Source organism: Nilaparvata lugens, chromosome 7, assembly GCF_014356525.2.
Source record: "Nilaparvata lugens isolate BPH chromosome 7, ASM1435652v1, whole genome shotgun sequence".
NCBI classification, from domain to species: Eukaryota; Metazoa; Arthropoda; class Insecta; order Hemiptera; family Delphacidae; genus Nilaparvata; species Nilaparvata lugens.
The window spans coordinates 45,090,355-45,111,273 of NC_052510.1; the positions used below are offsets into that span (position 1 = coordinate 45,090,355).

General features: G+C 35.6%; 2 protein-coding genes across 3 annotated transcripts in view; one reads left to right on the forward strand and one right to left on the reverse strand.

Annotated features, from left to right (window-relative positions):
- LOC111051209 (actin-related protein 8) lies at positions 1-19,100 on the forward strand. The gene is made up of 11 exons (XM_022337665.2): positions 1-206; positions 666-830; positions 6,263-6,478; positions 7,369-7,542; positions 7,943-8,053; positions 8,746-8,884; positions 10,102-10,310; positions 12,963-13,109; positions 14,674-14,896; positions 15,345-15,473; positions 16,351-19,100. Exons 1-11 carry the CDS (start codon positions 177-179, stop codon positions 16,521-16,523), a joined length of 1,716 nt encoding a protein of 571 aa, XP_022193357.2. The 5' UTR covers positions 1-176; the 3' UTR covers positions 16,524-19,100.
- Positions 16,508-20,919, reverse strand: part of LOC111051199 — a 23,907-nt gene continuing 19,495 nt past the window's right edge. For both annotated transcript variants that reach the window (XM_039432871.1, XM_022337649.2), the window contains one exon: positions 16,508-16,796. In XM_039432871.1, the coding sequence (XP_039288805.1) occupies positions 16,641-16,796 (156 nt within the window). In that variant the 3' untranslated portion in view covers positions 16,508-16,640. The remainder of the gene's footprint in view (positions 16,797-20,919) is intronic.

Here is a 20,919-nt window from a genome sequence, read left to right on the forward strand (position 1 = left end):
CTTGTTTCCTTGTTTGTCATTGTCAGACAAACAAGCGGGCAAAAACGAACATGCTGAGAATATTGATGTTTTCAATTGTTTAGAACTGACTATATTTTGCTGTTTAATAAAAGAAACATGAGATTGTTTTTATTCAATGACTTGATCGTATTCTAAAAAAATAAAATATTGAAAGGATGACCTTCCAGGATACTACTTATAACGAGGTGAGCACATTTGAGGTTAGATTCATTGGTACAGTTTGCGTTTCAATATTAGAATTTGGCTAATTACGTTTAGAACTATTATTACTGTTGGTATTTATACATTTTGTCGTATTTTCTTTATATTACTTATTGCAAGCCATAATTTTGTTTATTAGTTTAGTATTCAGATTAATTGATATTTTGACTGTTTTCACCGGCTTTTCCTAATCTTTATAATTAAAGTTTTAATTCAGTGTTAAATTTATAAATCTCTCATATACTTGATACTTAAACATAGTAGAAACCAGTAAAAATGAATAAGTTAACTTTTATAATATTATCTGTGTAATTTATCCTTATTGGCTGTGACTTACTTGACAACATCAAGTTTGTACATCTCACTCTATTAATTGTCAAATAATATTTATCATGCCTCAATGGTTTCAATTAATATTTACATTATTTTTTTCACGTTTCCAGCACCCCGCCCATAAAGTAATCATAATACATCCTGGATCATTGTACGTTCAGATCGGCAGAGCATCAGACGTGAATCCACACACAGAACTGCATGCCATTGCCAGAAAACGCCTGATAGGTGGACAATCACATCATGACCTCCTTCTGCCACCAACAGTCAAGAGGGTAGATATTATTAATATTTTTTAATGCTTAAACTAAACATACAAACAATAAAAATAATGCATTTTTTCAATTATGTTATTTTTATCAATTGGGTCTTTAAACCATTAATTTAAACTGGGTCTTTAAATTAAACAATTGAAGACACTTACACACTCATCATAACTTGTATACATGACTGTATTTCAGATATGAATACGCTTATAAGATGATTTTATAATCTGATTTATAGTATTCAAATAGTGATAAATAACTAGCTTTACATAGTCATTAGGGACCTGACCTACTCCTGCGTTGAATGTGGGAATAACATTGAAGAAGACAATGCATCCGCAGTTTGAGTGCCCGAAGAGGACAAAATGTTGGAGTGGTTTAGAACCGCTAGTGAGCCAGGATACCTAGGCTACTTACTTAAATAAAATTTTGGAGTGGTTCAGAAATTGCTAGTGAGCCAGGATACTCACTTAATTTAAGCCACCTGTGGGTTACTTGTTACTTGTGTTGTCTTCGTCGCCAGTAGGGGACCATTGAGTAAACAACATAATCAAGAATTTGTTGAAACCAGAATAAACCCACAATATCCCTGCTTGACTTGGGACGCAAACCCCTTTCCAAAGCCCTTCTTCCAAAACCACCCTTCTTCTCCTTAATGTGCTTTAGAACTTTTCATTTCAAGAATGGCACTTTTTCATTGACTTAGCTTGTGTCATTCTTTCTTTCTTTTCCAATCTGTAGGCCTTCCTTGGTCATATTCTTACTTTTTCTTAGGCCAACCCAAGGTGTGATGCTGATGGGTGATGCATTTATATGGTGTCTTGTCTCTAACGGTGCCTGCAGGATACCAGGCGCCCTCCTGTAGTATTTGGTCTTGTTTGGACATGCGGGGCTCTGTCTGGGTTGACTCCACTTCCCTGGCTGTTCGTGGGAACCACATGAACAAACCAAACCCCAAGGAAACTCCAGAAGTTGCCTTGCCTTCAAACCCATCGGGATCTGCCGTAAGCTCAATCACACCATCCCATCTGGAGAAGGAAAATGAGCTTTTCAGAAGTCCAGAGAAGCATGAATCTCCAGGAATGCCTGAGAATGCAATAGTGCAAACGAGCAGTTTGCGGGTGCAGAGATCAAAACTCACCTCTGCTCGGAGAAGGGTTGTCATTCAGACAAAAATTCTCGGGAAAGGTGAGGTTTTCAACCCTACAAAGTTTTGGGGGGAGGGGGTAAGAAAAACCCAAGAGACTGGGTGACGCTGGGTGACAAGAGATGGGTGAAACTCTAGGTAAAAATAAGAGTCGAGGGTGGCCAAGCGTCAGGCGCCCTAGAGGCAATATCACCCCTCCCTCAGCTGAAAGACCTACAGAAAAGACCAGAAGTGGAACTCAAATACGTCACAAGTCGATAGAATAGACAGACATTCTCTTTTGTATAAGCTTTCTGAGATTGGTGTGTCATCAAAAATGCTGAAAGCGCTAAGAGATTTATATCATGGATCATCAGCTAGAGTATTGGGAAGTCAGGGACTCTCAAGAGATTTTGAAACAACCACAGGTGTAAAGCAAGGATGCCTATTGAGCCCGATTCTATTTGCATTGTTTATTAATGATTTAGAAGATTGCCTTGTTGGAGAAATAAATATAAAGAATGTATGCATCAAACTCCTGGCTTATGCTGATGATGTAGTGATGCTTGCTCCAGATAGGATAGGTCTGAAGAGAATGATAGCAAATCTTGAAGCATATTGTGTAAAATGGAACTTGCAAGTGAATCTGGCCAAGTCAAAAATAATTATCTTCAGAAAAGGTGGTAGGATAGGAAGACATGATGTGTGGAGATACAATAATGAAGTGATTGAGGTAGTGAACAACTACAAATATCTGGGAATTGACCTGTCTTCCAAGCTATCTCTTGCTAGTCACTTCAAAGAAAGATTATCTTCGGCAAAAATCACCCTGAACATGATCATCGGCTGCTGTTACAAAAAATATATCATTCAAGGCAAAATGCAATGTGTTTGATGCGGTAACTAGGTCCACTCTGTGTTATGGAGCTCAAGTGTGGGGTGCAAGGATGTATGAAGTTGTAGAAAAGGTGCAACGACTCTTCATTAAAAAAGTATTCAGCCTCCCTTTGTGGGCCAGACTCTACCCTACTCTTGGAAACTGGATGTCTACTACTATTCTTGTATACAGTGAAATTGCATGTGAAATACATGAGAAGGTGCATGAAACTGCCCATTGCTAGATATCCCAGATTATTTTTGGAGGTCACACAAACAGGGACTTTTGTTGTCAATAACTGGGATGTGCTTGAAAGGCAGCACGGCATCAATGCCGCGGAAATACTCTCGCAGAATGTCTCTATAAGCAGCTTATTGACGAGGATGAAGGAGAGATTCATAATTGACAGCAAGATAAAGCGGCTAAGAAGTGAGTGCACCTGCCTTTACTGCGAGCTAGAGCTAGAAGGCACCGGTTACATCAGTGAGCAGGAAGACTTCGCACTAATCAAATGGCTTTTCAAGGCGCGAACAGAGCTGATCCAGTTGAACAGATACACGTTCAATCAGCCAGTGAAGCTGTGCTCCCTGTGCAACTGGAAGGAAGAAGAGGATGTGATGCATTTCGTCGCCAGATGCCCCATACTACGCGAGATACGGTGCGCTTACCTGAGGAGAGGCTTGCTGTCGAGAGAGGAGCTGAAGAGGTACCTGAATGGCAGTGACTGGAGAGATGTTAGCCGCTACTGTAGGGCTACTTGGCAGTACAGTATTCATTGATCTAGGAGTTCCATTTCTAAAGTTTTCTTAAAACGTATCTTCTTTTGCAATAATAATAATAAAAAAACTTCTTTGCCATATTGTTTAAATATAATTAATGTAAACTTTTTGCAACTTAAAAAGGGAAAAATAATTATCTTTCTCCTCTCCCCCCGGACGGATCTTATCCATGGTACGAATGCCAGTAATCTAATACTTATAGAGAAATATTTTTGTAACAAATTGTTGTATATTTGATCAATAAAGGCGATTATTATTATTATTAGGTCACAAGTTTGCGGGTGGAGAGACCAAACCTCACAACTGCTCAAAGAAGGGCGGCCATTCAGACAAAACCTCTTGGGAGAGGTGAGGCTTTTGACCCTGCAACGTTTCGGAGGGGCTAAAAGAGATAAATTGAAGAAATAAACCCATGAGACCAAAGATGGGTGAAAAATTCCAGGCACAAATGTGGGTCAAGAGGCTGAGTCATGGTGGCCAGGCGCTCTAGAGGAAATTTCAGCGGAAGGACCTACAAAGAAGGCCAGGAGTGGAACTCACGTAGGTCACGAGGACCAATCAGTCTGAAGAGACTGCCAAGCTTATCACACTGGATTGTGAGAGACTAGGGGCAAGGAGAAGGGCTCTGTTTGACTGCAAGCAACCAGGTGATGAATAAGGTGTTAATATAGGGAAAAACTCCTGGTTCTTGTAAAGGACACAGGTATTGGTTTGCCCAACTAACGTACTTGGGACACACAATAAGCTCCGGTTGACGTGTGTGGTTCTTTGACTCTTTGGATCCTTGAATCCGTCCCTTCAAACATAACATACTTAATTTAATACTTGAATTCTTCGTCGTTGACTAGGGGAACCAGATTGACTGTGTCAGCGTCCTCAGCGAGTCTCATCCTTTAGACTCTAATCTCTCTATGATGGCAGTACTTAGTGTTGCAGAAAAAGGGCTCATCTACCAGCTCTGCCATTGAATAGATATATAGTTTTTTTTGGGGGCTCCTTAAGTGTAGAGCAGCGTACCTTTTGAAACAAACTCATGCATTGGATGTTAGACACAGTGGTTGCGTCTAGCAACGTAGCTTAGCGTATCCCGAAGAAACTAAAAATTATGTTTTTCTTGGAGGGCATGGAAAGTTTCTAAGCGTATTAGAATGATTACAATAATCCACCGATTAGCGGAGCTAATTTTTGTATCCTTGATTTTTTGTTGTTTATTTTTCTTCGCTGCTCTATTTGAGGTTAAATTATTTTTTGATCATTAACATTTTTTATTTTTCAGTGTTTTATTTATTGTTTATGTTATGTTGGAAGCCTCTCGATGATAAAAAACAAACATGACGAACACAATAGTGTGTGCGTGATGAACATGCATGTTTTACAGTCAGTTGCCACCCTTAGCAAACACTTACAGTAAAATCTTCTTACACATCTAAAACTTTTATTCGAAATTTTTGATCTTCCATATTGTTAATGTACTCATTTATTCCATTTTTGTAGGCTATAATTTATTGGTATCTCTGAATGTAAATAACTTTGAAATCGTTTTAGATATCGAAGTAGAGCTTTAGCTATTCATTTTCTCAAGTAGTAGTATGTCGTTTTATTTTTTATGTTCTATATTGTCCTATGTCCTGATTGAATTTAATTGTATTCCACCATGTACAGACAATTATTGTTATCTTTAGATAACCTCTAAGCGGTTCATGTTCCACCCCTTCAAGAAGTAAACATCAACGACAGTGTAGTGCAGTGAAAAAAGTTTACAAAATTGAATGATAAAGAAAGCTTTAATAATACAGTGATTTGTTATCGACGAAAATTTGGGCTTTTTTTAATTTTGAGTTTTTGCCGTTTAATCTACGTTTTGACTGATATTTTTTGGTTTTGTGACGTATTACTATCTGAATGAAAGATAGTAATGCGCCCCAAATCAGATGAAGAATGTCAACTAAGTAACTTGAAATTGTTGTTTTCTTTGCCTATTATGAGTGATTCTATTAGCTGATCTATTTATTATAGTTGTTTGATTCTTTGATTTTTTAAAAGTGTAGTGTTAGATTAGTAAAGACCCATCAAATCAGGCATGGCAATAATCTATCGTAGTTTTCTTGACTCGAGCTTGTTCGTCTGCATGAATTAAGTATAGACTCGGGTTTTTTCTAGATGGGTCAGTCTATTTCAAAATTCTATTCCAATTCCAAATGATCTTTGAAAAGACATGCACAAACGAAAGACATAGAAAATCTTTCTCCTCAAGAAAAATACATTGATGTTATCAATACCACTTGTAAAAAAAAGTATAAACTTATCATATCATACAAAGTGTTTTCAAATAAGCATAAGATAAAACTGTACTGTACTTAATGGCGAATAAAATCTTGAATCTTGAAATATATAGTGGTATTAATTGCCAACATCATACCACATCTCCTCTTATAGCCTACAACTAATTTCTTAATATATAATATGCTTTGATACAACAGAAAATACTCAATGCACCATCAATCATCAATATCTTTATCAAATCAAGTTTTATTGTTTACATCAATCTAGAACAAAGTACACTACACCAATAAGTTAATAAATCATCCCATCAGATATAAGTAATATAATTATAAAGAGTTATCTTTCCTTTTAATCGAAGTGAGTGTTTGGATTGCAGAGTACAGAAGTGGCGCAAGAGATGGATGAGGTTCGACTGCAGATCTCGCACACTCTGCAGTCATGTCTGCAGTCGGACGGCCGCCGACGCTATGCGACGCCACCCCAGCAGATTGCCGCCTTCAACCGACAAGCCAAACCCGCACCTGTCACCACCCCCTGCTCCACCTCCGACCAGTTCATCAAACCCGAGAAGAACATTGTCGTCGGCAATGAGGTGACAACCAATCAATAATAATGTAGATTACAGTCTGAATAGAAACCCATGTGATTCAATGTATATATAGATTCAACGCAATTTGTAATATGAATACATAAAATAGGCAGACCTACAAGATTTCCTCATCTTAAGACAATCATTCAAATAGCCTTTACATTTTAAAAATGAAGAAATGTATTTTATAAAAACCAACACAATTTAAATTTCAAGCTTTTGTAAAGAAATTATTGGCCACTGGTCGTTTGCTGTGACTCATATATAAAACAGAAGAAAATCCCATTTCCAGCCTTGAATATGAACTTTCGTATAAATTGTACCTGGCATTCACATGTAAAATTCATATCCAATTTATCCAATATCGTGATCGATGACCAGGCTTCCCCGGATAGATCGTGTAAAAAATTAAAACTGTATTTAACACATAGATGGCGGCGTCACAGACCAGCATAGTCATCATTGAACAATTTTCTAAAGAATAAAAGCTCCTTACAATGAGCCACCTTGATAGGGTGTTCTTGAACGCTGTAGGTGAGCGCCCCTTCACTGGATGTGGCAGGCAGTTGAACATCTTGATTGCCAGCACCAGAAAACAATCCCTAACCTTAGACAGTCGACGGCGTGGAACATCCAAGTTGGTCCTCCCTCGAGTATTGTAGGTGTGCACTTCCTCTCTTCTTGAGAACATAGACTTATGTCTATTTTGACATGCAAGAGTGATGCTAATATGTAAAGTCCATACACAGTATGGAGAATATACTTAGAGGTCAAACTACACCTTTCCGACCTATGCTTACATTTGAGAAAAATTAAAATATTCCAAAGTGAAAAATGCAAATATGCTATACTTAATAGCATAATAATAACATAGCTTTTTTTCTGAATTTCAGGTTCTCTACCTTGATCCGGCGTTAGACTTTAATGTACATTTTCCGATAAAACGTGGCGATTTGAATGTACATAACGGAGTGGGAGGATCTTTGACTGCAGTCCTGGCTGATCTACAAGCAATTTGGAGCTTCATTCTCGAGTACAAATTCGGCATATCGCATAAAGATTTCAAAGTAAGGAACTTCAATAATTTCCAAAGAAATATTTCATTATTACATACTCACTCATATTCCTCTAGGAAAGTCAATGTTTATTATATTCTTCAATGTTGTTTTCCATCACGAACTGCTTATTATTGAATCACTTTTTATTTTTACAAAAAAACGACTAGCAGTCAGATATTTTACAATAAATGAATTAAGCAGTCAGACTAGCAGTCAGATATTTTACAATAAATGAATTAATCACTCACTGGACAACGAGATCTTTCGGCAGTTCCGCCATCTTATCAACCAAGAAAAATCTCGTTGTCCAGTGAGTGATTAATTCATTTATTGTAAAATATCTGACTGCTAGTCGTTTTTTCTAAAAGCAAAAAGTGGTTTATTATATGTTCTGCTTTATATTTTTCAGAGTTACCGAGCTATTCTAATTATACCTGATATATACAACCGCCTCTATCTGAGAGAATTGATGACTCTATTGTTGAATAATATGGGATTTGGAGCTTGTTTCCTCATACAGGTAATTCAAATTATTCAATTGAATTCAAATTATGTCACACCATTGATGGAATACAATTATAGGTGTTGTAAATGGTTAACTATTAATAAATAATGTTCAGAAAGTCACCTATCGATGATCAAATAAATATCATTTCAGTTGAACAAATTTATTTCAAATAAATAATTAAGGCATGGCGAATTAGTTTGAAAGAGTGGACTGCGGTGGCGTACTGTAAGTCAAGTCAACTACTGCCGGAACAGTCTTGAATTCAAATCTCGTCAAGCGCATGGTTGTTTGATCAATCATATTTTATTCGCTAAGAACATTTATTTTCCAATGATTAATTGATAAATTTTCATAATTGACATTAAAAAATATTTTGTCAATTGATTATATTTTCACATTGTTAATAAACCATCTGGCAACGTTTCGGAGCAACAAAAAAGGATAGCGCTTTGTAGAATGATAGCAACACCATTTCCAATCAAATACTGCCATTATAACGTGGACCTCACTATATCCACACAAGGTTTGCTATACAATTAGTTGTTGCTTTCAAATGTAAATTTATATTGCGCTTTCCATCACCAAATAAATTTATTATACTCATCAACTAATTTTTGATCAAAAGATTATAATCTAAAATATAATACATACTGTTGTATTTTCATGGATTATGTTTCACTTGAATACTTGTTATTTGAAATTAGGACCATGTGGCGGCTACATTTGGCGCAGGTCTCGGGTGTGCGTGTGTGGTTGACGTCGGCCACCAGAAAACGTCAGTGTCGTGTGTAGAAGACGGCATTTCTCATCCAGCCACTCGAGTCAGGCTAGGCTATGGCGGAGGTAAATAAAAACTTCAATATAAACTCGAATAAATTAAGGAATCATGCAATTACTGATTATCTTATTGTGAATGTTTTCCAACATTTTCACTTCTGAAAATTGAAATTATGACGAGTAGCTAATCAACCAAATATAGAAAGTATCAAAATAAGATCTGTTCTTGTCAATTTTTCGATGGAGAAGGAAACTGTAAATGTAACTTCTGAAAATGTAACAGAAGCAAACCTGTAACCTTTCAGGTACCTTACTTTTCAGAAAAATGTTTTTATTTTATGGTGTTAATGATTTGTTGTGTGACTATTATTATTGAATGACGATGTAAAATATTACTACAGCACTGTAAAATACAACACTTTAAATACAACTACAACACTGTAAAATGTAACTAGCCTATGTAAATGTAACTATGCCATAATATTGACGATATTCAATTGTATAGTTTGAAACTTTACTGTGTTAAATAAATAAATATTATTATTACCTTGTGTGGGAAAAACTCAGATTGTTTCGAACAATGATTCTGGGTTATTGGACAACTTCAAATCAAAACGTTCACTTTCTAAACCTAGGTTTTTTTTATTTTGTGCCATAGTGATACAGAGTACTCCATAACACTCGAAACTTTTGTTTCCATTTCGATTATTGCGCAATTTCCCCCAAATCCAGCTGTTGTTTAGGAAGCATTATTGTTGTGGGTTTTTTAGTGAATAAACTTTAACATTGCGATTTTACTGTATGATTTACTGTGAGTTACATCTTTTTCAAATTTACCTAATAATGTAAATATCCTCATTTCCAATCAATACTCTTTGTAATATGTGGAACACTTCTACTTTTTGAAAGTGGCCTAATTTTGCATCTTCGAAATTATCAAGCCAGGGACACACCTTTCATGTCCCACTCCGATCTGATCACGGATGACATCATCCTAGAATGGTGGGTGCATGCCACAAATGTCCGTGCTACCACCACTTCTTCACACTCTGAAATATAGGAAAGCTGCATGACAGATGTAGTCATGTCTTATACCTATTGACGTTGACCATGCATTGCACAATGTTAACTTTTTTCTGAGGGCTACTCTTATTCATCTGGAAATTAAAAATCCAAGTACCATTTAAAAAAAACTACAATGTTTCTGACAAAAAATAATTAATCTATATCGATTAACAGCAGCTTATTTCTTTGAAATACTATTGATTTTATTTTGATTTTAGGTGACATAACACATGCTTTCCATTGGCTATTGCAAAAGTGTGCGTTTCCGTATAAAGCGTGTGATCCGAACCAGAGCCCAAGGGATGCCCTGTTGCTGCAGCAGCTAAAGCATGACTGCTGTCACATCAACCTCGATGTTTGTGGCTCATCGGAAAAGTCCTTTGTTGTACAGCATCCGAATTCTACCAGTGTTCAATACACTATTCAGGTAATGCTGCATTCAATTTGTATTTCAAATATTTTATTTTAGCTGTATCCTTAGATTGGATAGTATTTTAATTTATTATTGAGAATAATTGTTATCATATGTTATCTATGTTTCCATTGTTAACATAATTTACTTCAGTAATTTTTTTATATGGTTGGCCTATTGTTATCGATTCTCAATAAATATTCTACTAGTGATAAATTTTGTATTAACAAACTGCAGTCAATACCATTTATTCCAGCACAATTACCGTACTTGAATTGTCTCTCTGAAGCAATTTACTTACACTGCTACATTGACTTTTTTAATTTCCATAATGTATTATTAAATTGGAAAACTTTGAAAAATGTAATAAAAAACTAAACTTTTAAATTATGATGAAAATTTTAGATGTTACAAACAAAAATTTAGTTGAAAAAATGAAGCAAATAGTTATAATTTGAGAGATGATGTACACCGAAGTACTATGTATGAGCGAGGGGGGTAAAGAGTTCAGGTATACGGATGTACAACTTATTGCCAACTCACATAAAAGAAACGTCAGGTAAAGCTTTCAGACGTTTATTGAAATAAGAGTTGCTATCCATATGTGCCTACCCAGTGGAGGAATATAAAGATTTCCACAAACCTCAAGATGGAGGTTTAAGAATATAGATAACATGTTACTGTTTGAGTAATGACTAATTGACAAATCCTTATACCCCTTTTACAGGTGGTCAGTGGATGAAATAATAATAATAATAAGAATAATAATAATAATTGACCGAAGCGAAGCTGAGTTTCGACTCGATCGGCTTCTGTCTGTTTGTACCGCAGTTATAGTCGCAGTTATTGTCCGATTTGGATGAAATTTGGTATGCAAGCTCTTTGAAACAAGGCGCAGAAACGTATGTGTAACGATTTTTGGTAAGACCTCCGGTTTTTTTTTGTAATATTTAAAAAACCGTAGAATAACTTCAAAAGTATCTTTGAAGATACAGCAATTCATGTTCCTACTTTTTCGCAACCACTGTTACCAGGGCATGGTGTCCAAGGCGGTTAGAGCGTAGTTATTCACACTGTGGGACACAGGTTCAAATCTCGTTCCGACCAGATTTTTTTACAGACGATACTAATTGTTTTATCTTATTCTAATAATAGATCATTATAAAATTATCATTATGACTATTTAGAATAATAATAATATTGAATCATCTTATTATTATTATTAAATTGATTTATCAAATTAATTGGATAAATTATTTTTAAAAAATCTTTAATATCAATACATAAATAACTATTATTATCTATGTTACAGATAACTCAACTATTTTAGTTGTGGACAATTTTTATAATCATAAAAATGAATCGACTAATAAATCAACAACTATTTTAGTTGTAGACAATATTTAACAGCTTAAACATTTCTTTAATCTCCAACTTCTTTTATTCATAACTATCAGTTATTATTTAAGTTATTTTTTAACTGAATTTTCAGTTTATCAGGTACAATAGTTATTGTATTGTATGCATTTTTGTGTCGCTCTACAGTGTCAAGTCTTTTGTTTTCCTTTTGGTATGAGGTCGGAAACCGATTTGTGAGCATTAACATTCTGCATAGGCATAACAAGCCATAACATTGAATCCACTTTTAATGAAAAACATCATTAGCAACCTCCTGTCATTGTCACCAACAAACCCATCTTATTTAGAATCATTTTCCATCTCACCATCGTCTGTGAGACGATTCATCATCTAAATTGACTACTGCATATTGTATTTTTCCGTCAGTTGACCGATTTCTTATAATTAAGTATTAGAAAAGTTGTAATATATGTTTATATTGTGAATATGGAGACGATATAAAGGTACCTCCTTGATAAGTCCGGTGTCCCTGCAAACAGTGTCTCTAGCACTTTCAATGGAGAAAATAATAGATGTCATGGCTAAATCTTCACAATATACTGTACTTACTGGCCCTTCTCATTTGATTGAGAGTTGTATTCAAGAGTGAGGTCTACTGTTCGCAGAACTGCTAGTAATAATAAAGATAAGCAGAAATTATCAAATTCATCCATATCCCGTTCTAGCTAGTGCCGGGAACAATGAACAATGCCTCTCCATCTCCCTCGGTCTTCCCACCATCGCTCGTCCTCAACCTGTCACCATCTGTATCCTATCTTCTCCACTTCGTTGACCACTGTGTCTTTCCATCGTCCTCTTGGCCTCCTTCCTTCAATCTTCGTCACTTCCATTTTCTTTGGCAGCCGATCTTTTTTCATTCTCTTCACGTGTCCAAACTAGCGTAGTCTTATGCTTTCCATCTTTCTCCTTATGCTTTCCATGTTCGATTCTCTTCTTATATCTTCATTTTTAAGACATAATAATGGAAAAACGGAAAGTGACATTCGCAAACCGACAATAATCAACTATTGAATATTTTATATTGAAATGAAAATACAATCTCACATATGCTAAGCAGTTTTGATGTGAATTATAGTCAATTTTTTCAATCAAGGAGGTGTCTACAAATTCAATATGTGTTCTAAAGCGTTTATTATTTGATTATTTGTCATGAAAAGTTATGAATACATATAACAAAAAAAGGAATTACATAGCAATCAGTATGGTATGGTATGGTATGTATTTATTGATATTATGAGTTGATTGCAGATGGCGGATGAATGTCTGATTGCACCGCTCAGCTTGTTTCAACCGGAGCTGCTGGGAGTGACCGGCCCCAAGACACTCACCACCCAGAAACGCTCCACTGGTGACCCTCAAGACCCTCACGACGCTGATTATCTTAGAGAAACAAGCGTAAGTTTTGCAATTTTTCAACTATTTAATCATCATTAGGTTACTCTCGACAATTTTATCCACGAAGATTATGTTACGCTATTTAAGCATTTTGTGACAATAAAGAATATTAATTTATAATTAAAAACAAGCGAGATCAGCCTTAAATCTGGAAAACAACACAATGCTGAATAGGTAAAATCCTCGTGCAACGCAGCAGAAACTAGTGAAGAAAGTGTAGGTTTATTACGTTGTTGAATAGAAGTATATTGACGATTAACAGCTTATTAGAAAACACTTGCTAAGTATTGTAGATTTTTACAATAAAAAATAATAGATTCTACTGAAGAGAAAATTTTCTTGCATTCATTCAATTTATCAATTTTGATAATTTGAATACGATTGTTAGGTTGGACAAGAAATAAATAATATTTTGAAGAACAAGGATAATATTATTGAATGAAATGAATGAATTTATTAATTTTCCAAAAACAAAATACAAAAAAGCTTTAAGACTTCGAATAAACCTATATTGGACTTGTGAGAATTTCTTCTCAATTGAACGAGCGTTAGCGAGTTCTCACTTTTCACTTACTGAAGGCCATAGTCTTTGTCCGTCTGTATGTTCTACAATAACCTAAGAAAGAATTGATTGATGAACACGTATTCTTCAAACCTTTTTACAGGTCAAGTTTGTTGGACAACAAAATTTACTCACTCCTTCGTCCTTTTTCAGGATATAAAAATAACATTGAAAGTGCATAAGGAAAACAATTGTTGTGATTTATCATTTAGTCAGTTGAAGAATTCATTTCATGCAATTACAACAGTTTTCTTACTCATTCATAACATCATCTGAGACTATTTTTTTGGAAGCTATCACACAGACAGACTTTCATGCACTGACACATGATTTCAGGTGGTTAATATACAACATAATTTACAACTTTTACATCAACAAACTGATATGTGTTGAGATTTCAATGTGAGGTTTTCGCTATTCATTTTCTCTTGGAACTCTGTATCGAAATTATGCATCATGAATTGGGATTCATATGGGGAACAAAGATGTTGAAGCGATAGAGTAAATTTTCATTTCAAATAGGAACCCCTATGAAATGAAACCTTCTGTCAATATTATTCTTGTAGAAGAAATATTTAGCTATTTCCATAATTTCCACCAACTCTGTATAATTAAAAGTTGCGGGTTTCTAAGATTACAATACAACAGTTTTTGACCTCCAACCCAGGGGGTCACTAGTTTAAATTTGTAGTTTGTAAAGCATTTTGAAATCTTGACCATTAATCTTTGTGCATAACAATTCATGATCATCAAGTTATTTTCACACCTTTATATAATTGACATAAATACCGTACTCTGAAAGGGAAAAATTAAGATGTTATATTTTGGATGTATCTTGTAACATACTTTTATTGTCTCTTTACATTAGAAGAACTATTTAGTTTTCAATGTTGTATTATGATATACGGTACTATGATACAATAATCGAGTTCACTTTTATTTTGCAATGATAATTGTAAGCAGGGGATTTTATTATTGTTTAATTTAATTGAAATTGCACAGAGACGTGGCCTGAAAGAAGCGATGGAAGCAAACTCGGAGGGCGGACTGGGAGTGGATGGTGGGGCGGGGGCGGTGGCGGGGGAGGAGGACATAGTGGTGGACAACATTCTGGAGGGGGTGCAGGGAGGGGGTGGCAGCGCACCTCTCGACAGCGAGTTCACCGTCAACTCCAATCAGCTGCTCGGGCTCGATCAAGCTATTCTCCAGTCCATTGACAGATGTGGTAGGTTTATCAAATTAATCAATTTCAAAAGTTCTAAACGACTGGCAATTGATCCTCCATAGCTTAAAAGGGTAGTTGAAAAAAATAAAATACAGAGGACTTACTACCTCTCGATAAACGGTCAAGACAACGCGTTTCTATTATTTTCGTATTGTTTAGTTTAAAAAAAACTATATTTAATAATACTTATACTATATATATTGCATAAAGTCAATGCCAATAGAATAGAATATAAGTATTCAGAGAATTTTTCTCAAAATTACCAATAATTATAAACTTAAATCTATTAAAAACGTCCTCTATTGTTAAAATATTGATGCAGTCATTTCCGAGAGTTCTTGATAGTTTAACGTGTAATTTCTATACGAAGATTCTTAAACTGAATGCATTTATAATGTTATTATTAATATTGTTTGGAAATTCATGATTCTATGAATATTGACTTCAGTTACAGATGATCTGAAGCGGAAGATGTACGCTTCTATATTGGTGGTCGGCGGTGGTTTGAAATTTCATGGAATCAATACGTGGCTGCATAACAAACTATCTCTTCAAGTTCCTTACATGTTGAGATCAGGTGAGTCGATATCATCATTTTATTGAATAACACTCAACATTAGTGTTTTACATTCAATATTGACTGATTAGCAAACTATTCAGATTTCCAACTGTCGTTGGTATTAGCTTTCTGAAAATTTATGTATCAAAGTCATAAAATACAAATAAATTTATTGCATTAATTTTGTTGAATGACATTATTATATTATTGATATAATTTATGTGTACAAGGATACCTGCCTGGACTAGTTTATATCATTTTTGGGAAATACCATACACTCCTTGTCTTGTAACTACAGTTTTAAAATGGTCGTTTTTAAAGTTTATGTAATCTCAACAGCTAAGAACCTGAGCCTGTACCTGTCAGAGTAATGCTACATTACTCATTGAATGAGTAATATGAATCCTCTTCAACCTCATTGTATGCGATCCTCTACATGGAATCCTCTTGAACCTTATTTTATATGAACCTCTACATTTATTACTCTTTAAAGGAGTAACATAATAAGTTTTCAACATTTAAATGATATAATCAGCTAAGAACCTTTCTCTTTATGCTGGGGTCAGACCAAACGAGAATAGAGCTAGAGCACAAATTTTGGAGCATAAAACACATGAAAACAGCCCCACATATGAGAAGCATGATGAAAAAATTATGTCTCCAAAAGTGTATATGAATCCAATGTTACTTATCATGGATTTATTAATCTTTGTTCAGAACAAGCATAGACCAAGTTTGGTCTAACCCCAGCCTAAAATTAGAAATATGAATTTAATCGGGTGAGATACTGGAGGCACTCGACCTTTCTTAAAATTTCTCATCATGATCAGTTGTATTGTAATATAATTTAATATGCTGAATAACCTTAATTACGTCATTAAATGAATGTTTTCAGAACAAATGGATATAGTGACGAATGCGAAAGACATGGATCCACAGATCACAGCATGGAAGGGAGCGTCAGTCCTCTGCTGTCTGGAATCCGTGCACGAGCTGTGGATCAAACCAAGTGAATGGGACAAATATAGTGTTAAGCTATTAAGAGAAAAAGCTTGTTTCATGTGGTAAAAAACGTCATTTATTCATTAAAACATGCAATTTTGTACAAAATAGAAGTACTTTTAATAGTACTTTAATTTATCGAGATCTTAGACAATATAAGATAGGCACATACGTTATGAGTGATCAGGACTGGAGTAAGCGGATTTCCGACTTATTTTCTTTATTGATCTCGATTATGTTGGCTCTCAACAAGCCTTGAACGAGAGCATGATCCTCATCGCCAATTTCTATCCACTTCTCATTGTTAGTTTCCTCCTCATCTTCGGCATGGAATAATTTCTGAAAAATTTAACGATTTCTTACTCATTCTTGGAGTAGATTTTCACACTACAGTAACTAATCAATTATAAATTGGTAAATTATATAATGTAAATTTCTTATTCACACTTCATACATCAACCAATTTTTTGTTGGTCGCAGAAGATAACACTAATAGTTTATGACAGTCAATGATAACACTGACTTAACCTATGATAATAGTAACAATGATAACTATTTCAATTTCAGTAATCTGATCATACTATAATAACGATAACTGACTGAAGCCGAAAAAGCATGGCTTCAGTTTAGTCTTACTCTTGTTCGAGTAAGAGATCTACATAAAAAATATTTGTGTTTAGAAAAATAAGACTCCAGTTCTTACTAGTGGGATGCCACTTACTACAGCGTCTTGATGAACAGAGTGGAACGTTGGTGGCGAAGAAGTCGATTGTCAGTTGTGGTATCCCAGTGCCATACTCATGAGAAAAGCTTTTACTATACAGGATTTGCTTTTTGATCTCATAAAGTGTATGGTGTCGCAGTGGTTTAGATGTCAATAATTAAATAGTGTCAATAATTGCATGTCGTGTGCACACAAATATGCAGCATCCTAGAGTATTTGTCAGAATAAGAATAAAAGAAACATAAAACTAACACAAGGCAGAAAGTTCGAATACACTTAGACCCCTGGCTCAGCATTAATGTTATCCTGGCTTAGGGGTTGGCGATCCTACCACCCAGTTGCTGATGCAACTGCTATAAGCCTCTCCGAAGCCCTTCTTCCCAGTCCCCTTATTCTAATTTTTTCTCATAATTATGATGAAATAATACGATGAAAACTTAGAGAGCCTGTCCCGGACAATGGTGTTTATATACAGAGGCGTTGAGCCGAGTCTGATTATCTGCTGTAGATAGTTCCAAGTCCCGTCCTCGTCACAATGCCAACGGTACGGTTGGGTAAACTACAAGAATGCTCTTCAACATTTCAAAAAGACACATCCCTTCTCAAACGTCAGCATTTCTGAGGCGAAAATGCCAACGGTTACGGTTGGGTAAACTACAAGAATGCTCTTCAACATTTCAAAAAGACACATCCCTTCTCAAACGTCAGCATTTCTGAGGCGAAAATGCCAACGGTTACGGTTGGGTAAACTACAAGAATGCTCTTCAACATTTCAAAAAGACACATCCCTTCTCAAACGTCAGCATTTGTGAGGCGAAAATTTCAAATGTAACATTTTTAATATCATCAATCGTTCCTATGAGCGTTTGATGTCGCATTCGAATACCGTTCATCCTGACTGTCCTATCAACATTTTCGTGGTAGAGACAGTTCAAAATACCCAGTTGCTCAAATCTCCGGACATGTCCAATGACAGAATCAGCATACGTTCTAATGTGAGGCTATGTTTAGTGCACTAATGCCATGTCGGATCCACATTAGAAATGATCACCAGTCAAAGGCTGACATTGTGTTGGTAGGTGATCAGCCTAATGAAAGCCCCCGAGATCAGACTTTGACACCTGATAGAAGACCAGTTGCAAAAAAGTCCACATCTAAAAGTGTGGGTACTACTTGAGCAGGCTACCTAAGGAAAACCACGAGGACAAATCTAAGGACAAGGTTTATCATTGACAAGTGGTTTTCAGAGACCTGTGAGACTATAAATCTTCCGTTCCAGCAGTGAATTCCAAATCCAAATAACTAATTTTTTTTAAATACGATTTTTGAAATGGGATTCTTCATCAAACAAGAATATGAATGCCTAGAGGAGAGACTCGAACTTTGTTTACGAAGACGTTGTAGTAAGTGGCATGAGTAGTTCGAACTCGAGTCTTATTTTTTTCTACACATGAATAGTTTTTATGGAGATTTCTTTCTCAATCAAGATTAAGATTAAACCGGAGCCGTTAGGCGTCAGTCAGTTATCATTTCTAGTATTATCAGTTTACTGTCATTGTTACTATTATCATAGACTCACAGTCAGTGTATCATTGACTGTCATAAACGGTTATTAGTATTATCTTCCGCGACCAAAAAAAAAAAAAAAAAAAAAAAAAAAAAAAAAAAAAAAAAATTGGTTGATGTATAAAGTGTGAATAAGAAAGTTAGTATTTGTAATTGTAATGCGTTGAAAAATTATGATGTGTACATAAAGTGTAGGGAAATTCAAGCTGCATAATTTACAAATTTATATTATTAGTGTTTTATAGTTGTGTAATATTTTTTCTGAATGTATTTTATGATTTTGTTGACTTCATACATGTTTAATCATAGATAGTTATGGAACATGATAACAAATATAATTTTTTATTCAATGAGTGAGTCTTGGTAAAAAAAGTTCAAGCCTCTCCTCTAGACATTCATATTCTTGTTTGATAAAGAATACAATTTCAAAAATAACATATAAAAAAAATAGTCACATAGATTTGGAATTCACTGCTGGAACGAAAGATTTATGAGTCTCACAGGTCTCTGAAAACCACTTGTCAATGATAAACCTTGTCCTTAGATTTGTCCTCGTGGTTTTCCTTAGGCAGCCTGCTCAAGTAGTACCCACACTTTTAGATGTGGACTTTTTTGCAACTGGTCTTCTATCAGGTGCCAAAGTCTGATCTCGGGGGCTTTCATTAGGCTGATCACCTACCAACACAATGTCAGCCTTCGACTGGTGATCATTTCTAATGTGGATCCGACATGGCATTAGTGCACTAAACATAGCCTCACATTAGAACGTATGCTGATTCTGTCATTGGACATGTCCGGAGATTTGAGCAACTGGGTATTTTGAACTGTCTCTACCACGAAAATGTTGATAGGACAGTTAGGATGAACGGTATTCGAATGCCACATCAAACGCTTATAGGAACGATTGATGATATTAAAAATGTTACATTTGAAATTTTCGCCTCAGAAATGCTGACGTTTGAGAAGGGATGTGTCTTTTTGAAATGTTGAAGAGCATTCTTGTAGTTTATCCAACCGCTCAGTTGTTGGCTTTGTGACTAGGATAGGCCCTGGAACTATCTACAGCAGATAAATGGGCCCGGCTCTTCCCCTTTGTATAGAAACATCATTGTTCAGGACAGGTTTTGTAAGTTTTCATAATAAATATTCAATTTTCAGATCAAAAGGCAAATGCTGTATAGTAAAAGGATACTTAAAAAGGGGTAAAGTGAAGCCAATTTTCAAGAATGGGTCTAGAGGTGAAATGGCTAACCATAGACCAATTATTGCAAAGCGCTCATCAGTTTCCAAGACCTGGGAAAGGGTGATACATGATGCTCGTCTTGTTCACTTCCAGAAAAATGATTGTTGTCCAGGAGTCAATTCGTATTTCTTCTTCTTCTTCTTTATCTATCCCAATGTGCCGTTTTCACAGCGTTGGGTGGTCGCCTCGGATCCATCTTCTCCACTGCTCTCTGTCCGTAGCCATTCTCTTCAACTGATTCACGGTCTTGCCTCTTTCTGCTGCTATCCGTGAAACAGTTGCCTCCCATGTCACCCGTGGTCTTCCTATCGGTCGTCTGCCTTGTGCCCTGGCCTCCATGTATTGGCGAGGCTTTCTATTTTCGTCCATTCTCAGTAGATGTCCATACCAGGAGAGTATCCGTTCATCGATTGTTGTTTCAACCGCTTTAATGTGTAATTCTTCCCTTATGCGGTCATTTCTCACTCTGTCTCGTCTTGTTTTCCCAACTATTCTTCGGAGACATTTCATTTGGACCGCATTTATTTGGCTTTTCTCTTCTCTACTGACTGTCCAACTTTCACTTCCATACAATATATGGGCTCAATGATTGAAGCATAAACTTTTGATTTTACTCTCCTACTCACCTCAGCCTTTCCAAAAATGCTTCTACTGAGTGAATAGCATGCCTGCATAGCTTTTTGAGTCCTTTGTCTAATTTCTTCTTGCAGCTTGGCAGTGCAGTTCATGTTTGTGCCCAAGTACTGATAGGTTATTCATCAAAATATACGCAGTCTGCGAAGTAATTTCGATTTATTCTTAGTGCAAATGAGGAAATTACAAAACAACCCGCTAATAATAGTCTTGACAGAAATATGGATACTAGAGAATGAAATAGACTTATATCATATAGAGGGCTATTCCGTACATGGTAATTTTAATCATAACTA

Bases quoted from the DNA above. Each gene is read 5' to 3' on its own strand.
- LOC111051209 (XM_022337665.2), top strand. From the start codon at position 177: ATGACCTTCCAGGATACTACTTATAACGAG. The intron at 7,543-7,942 runs GTAAGGAACTTC...TATATTTTTCAG, and splicing joins TATCGCATAAAGATTTCAAA to AGTTACCGAGCTATTCTAAT. The intron at 13,110-14,673 runs GTAAGTTTTGCA...GAAATTGCACAG, and splicing joins ATTATCTTAGAGAAACAAGC to AGACGTGGCCTGAAAGAAGC.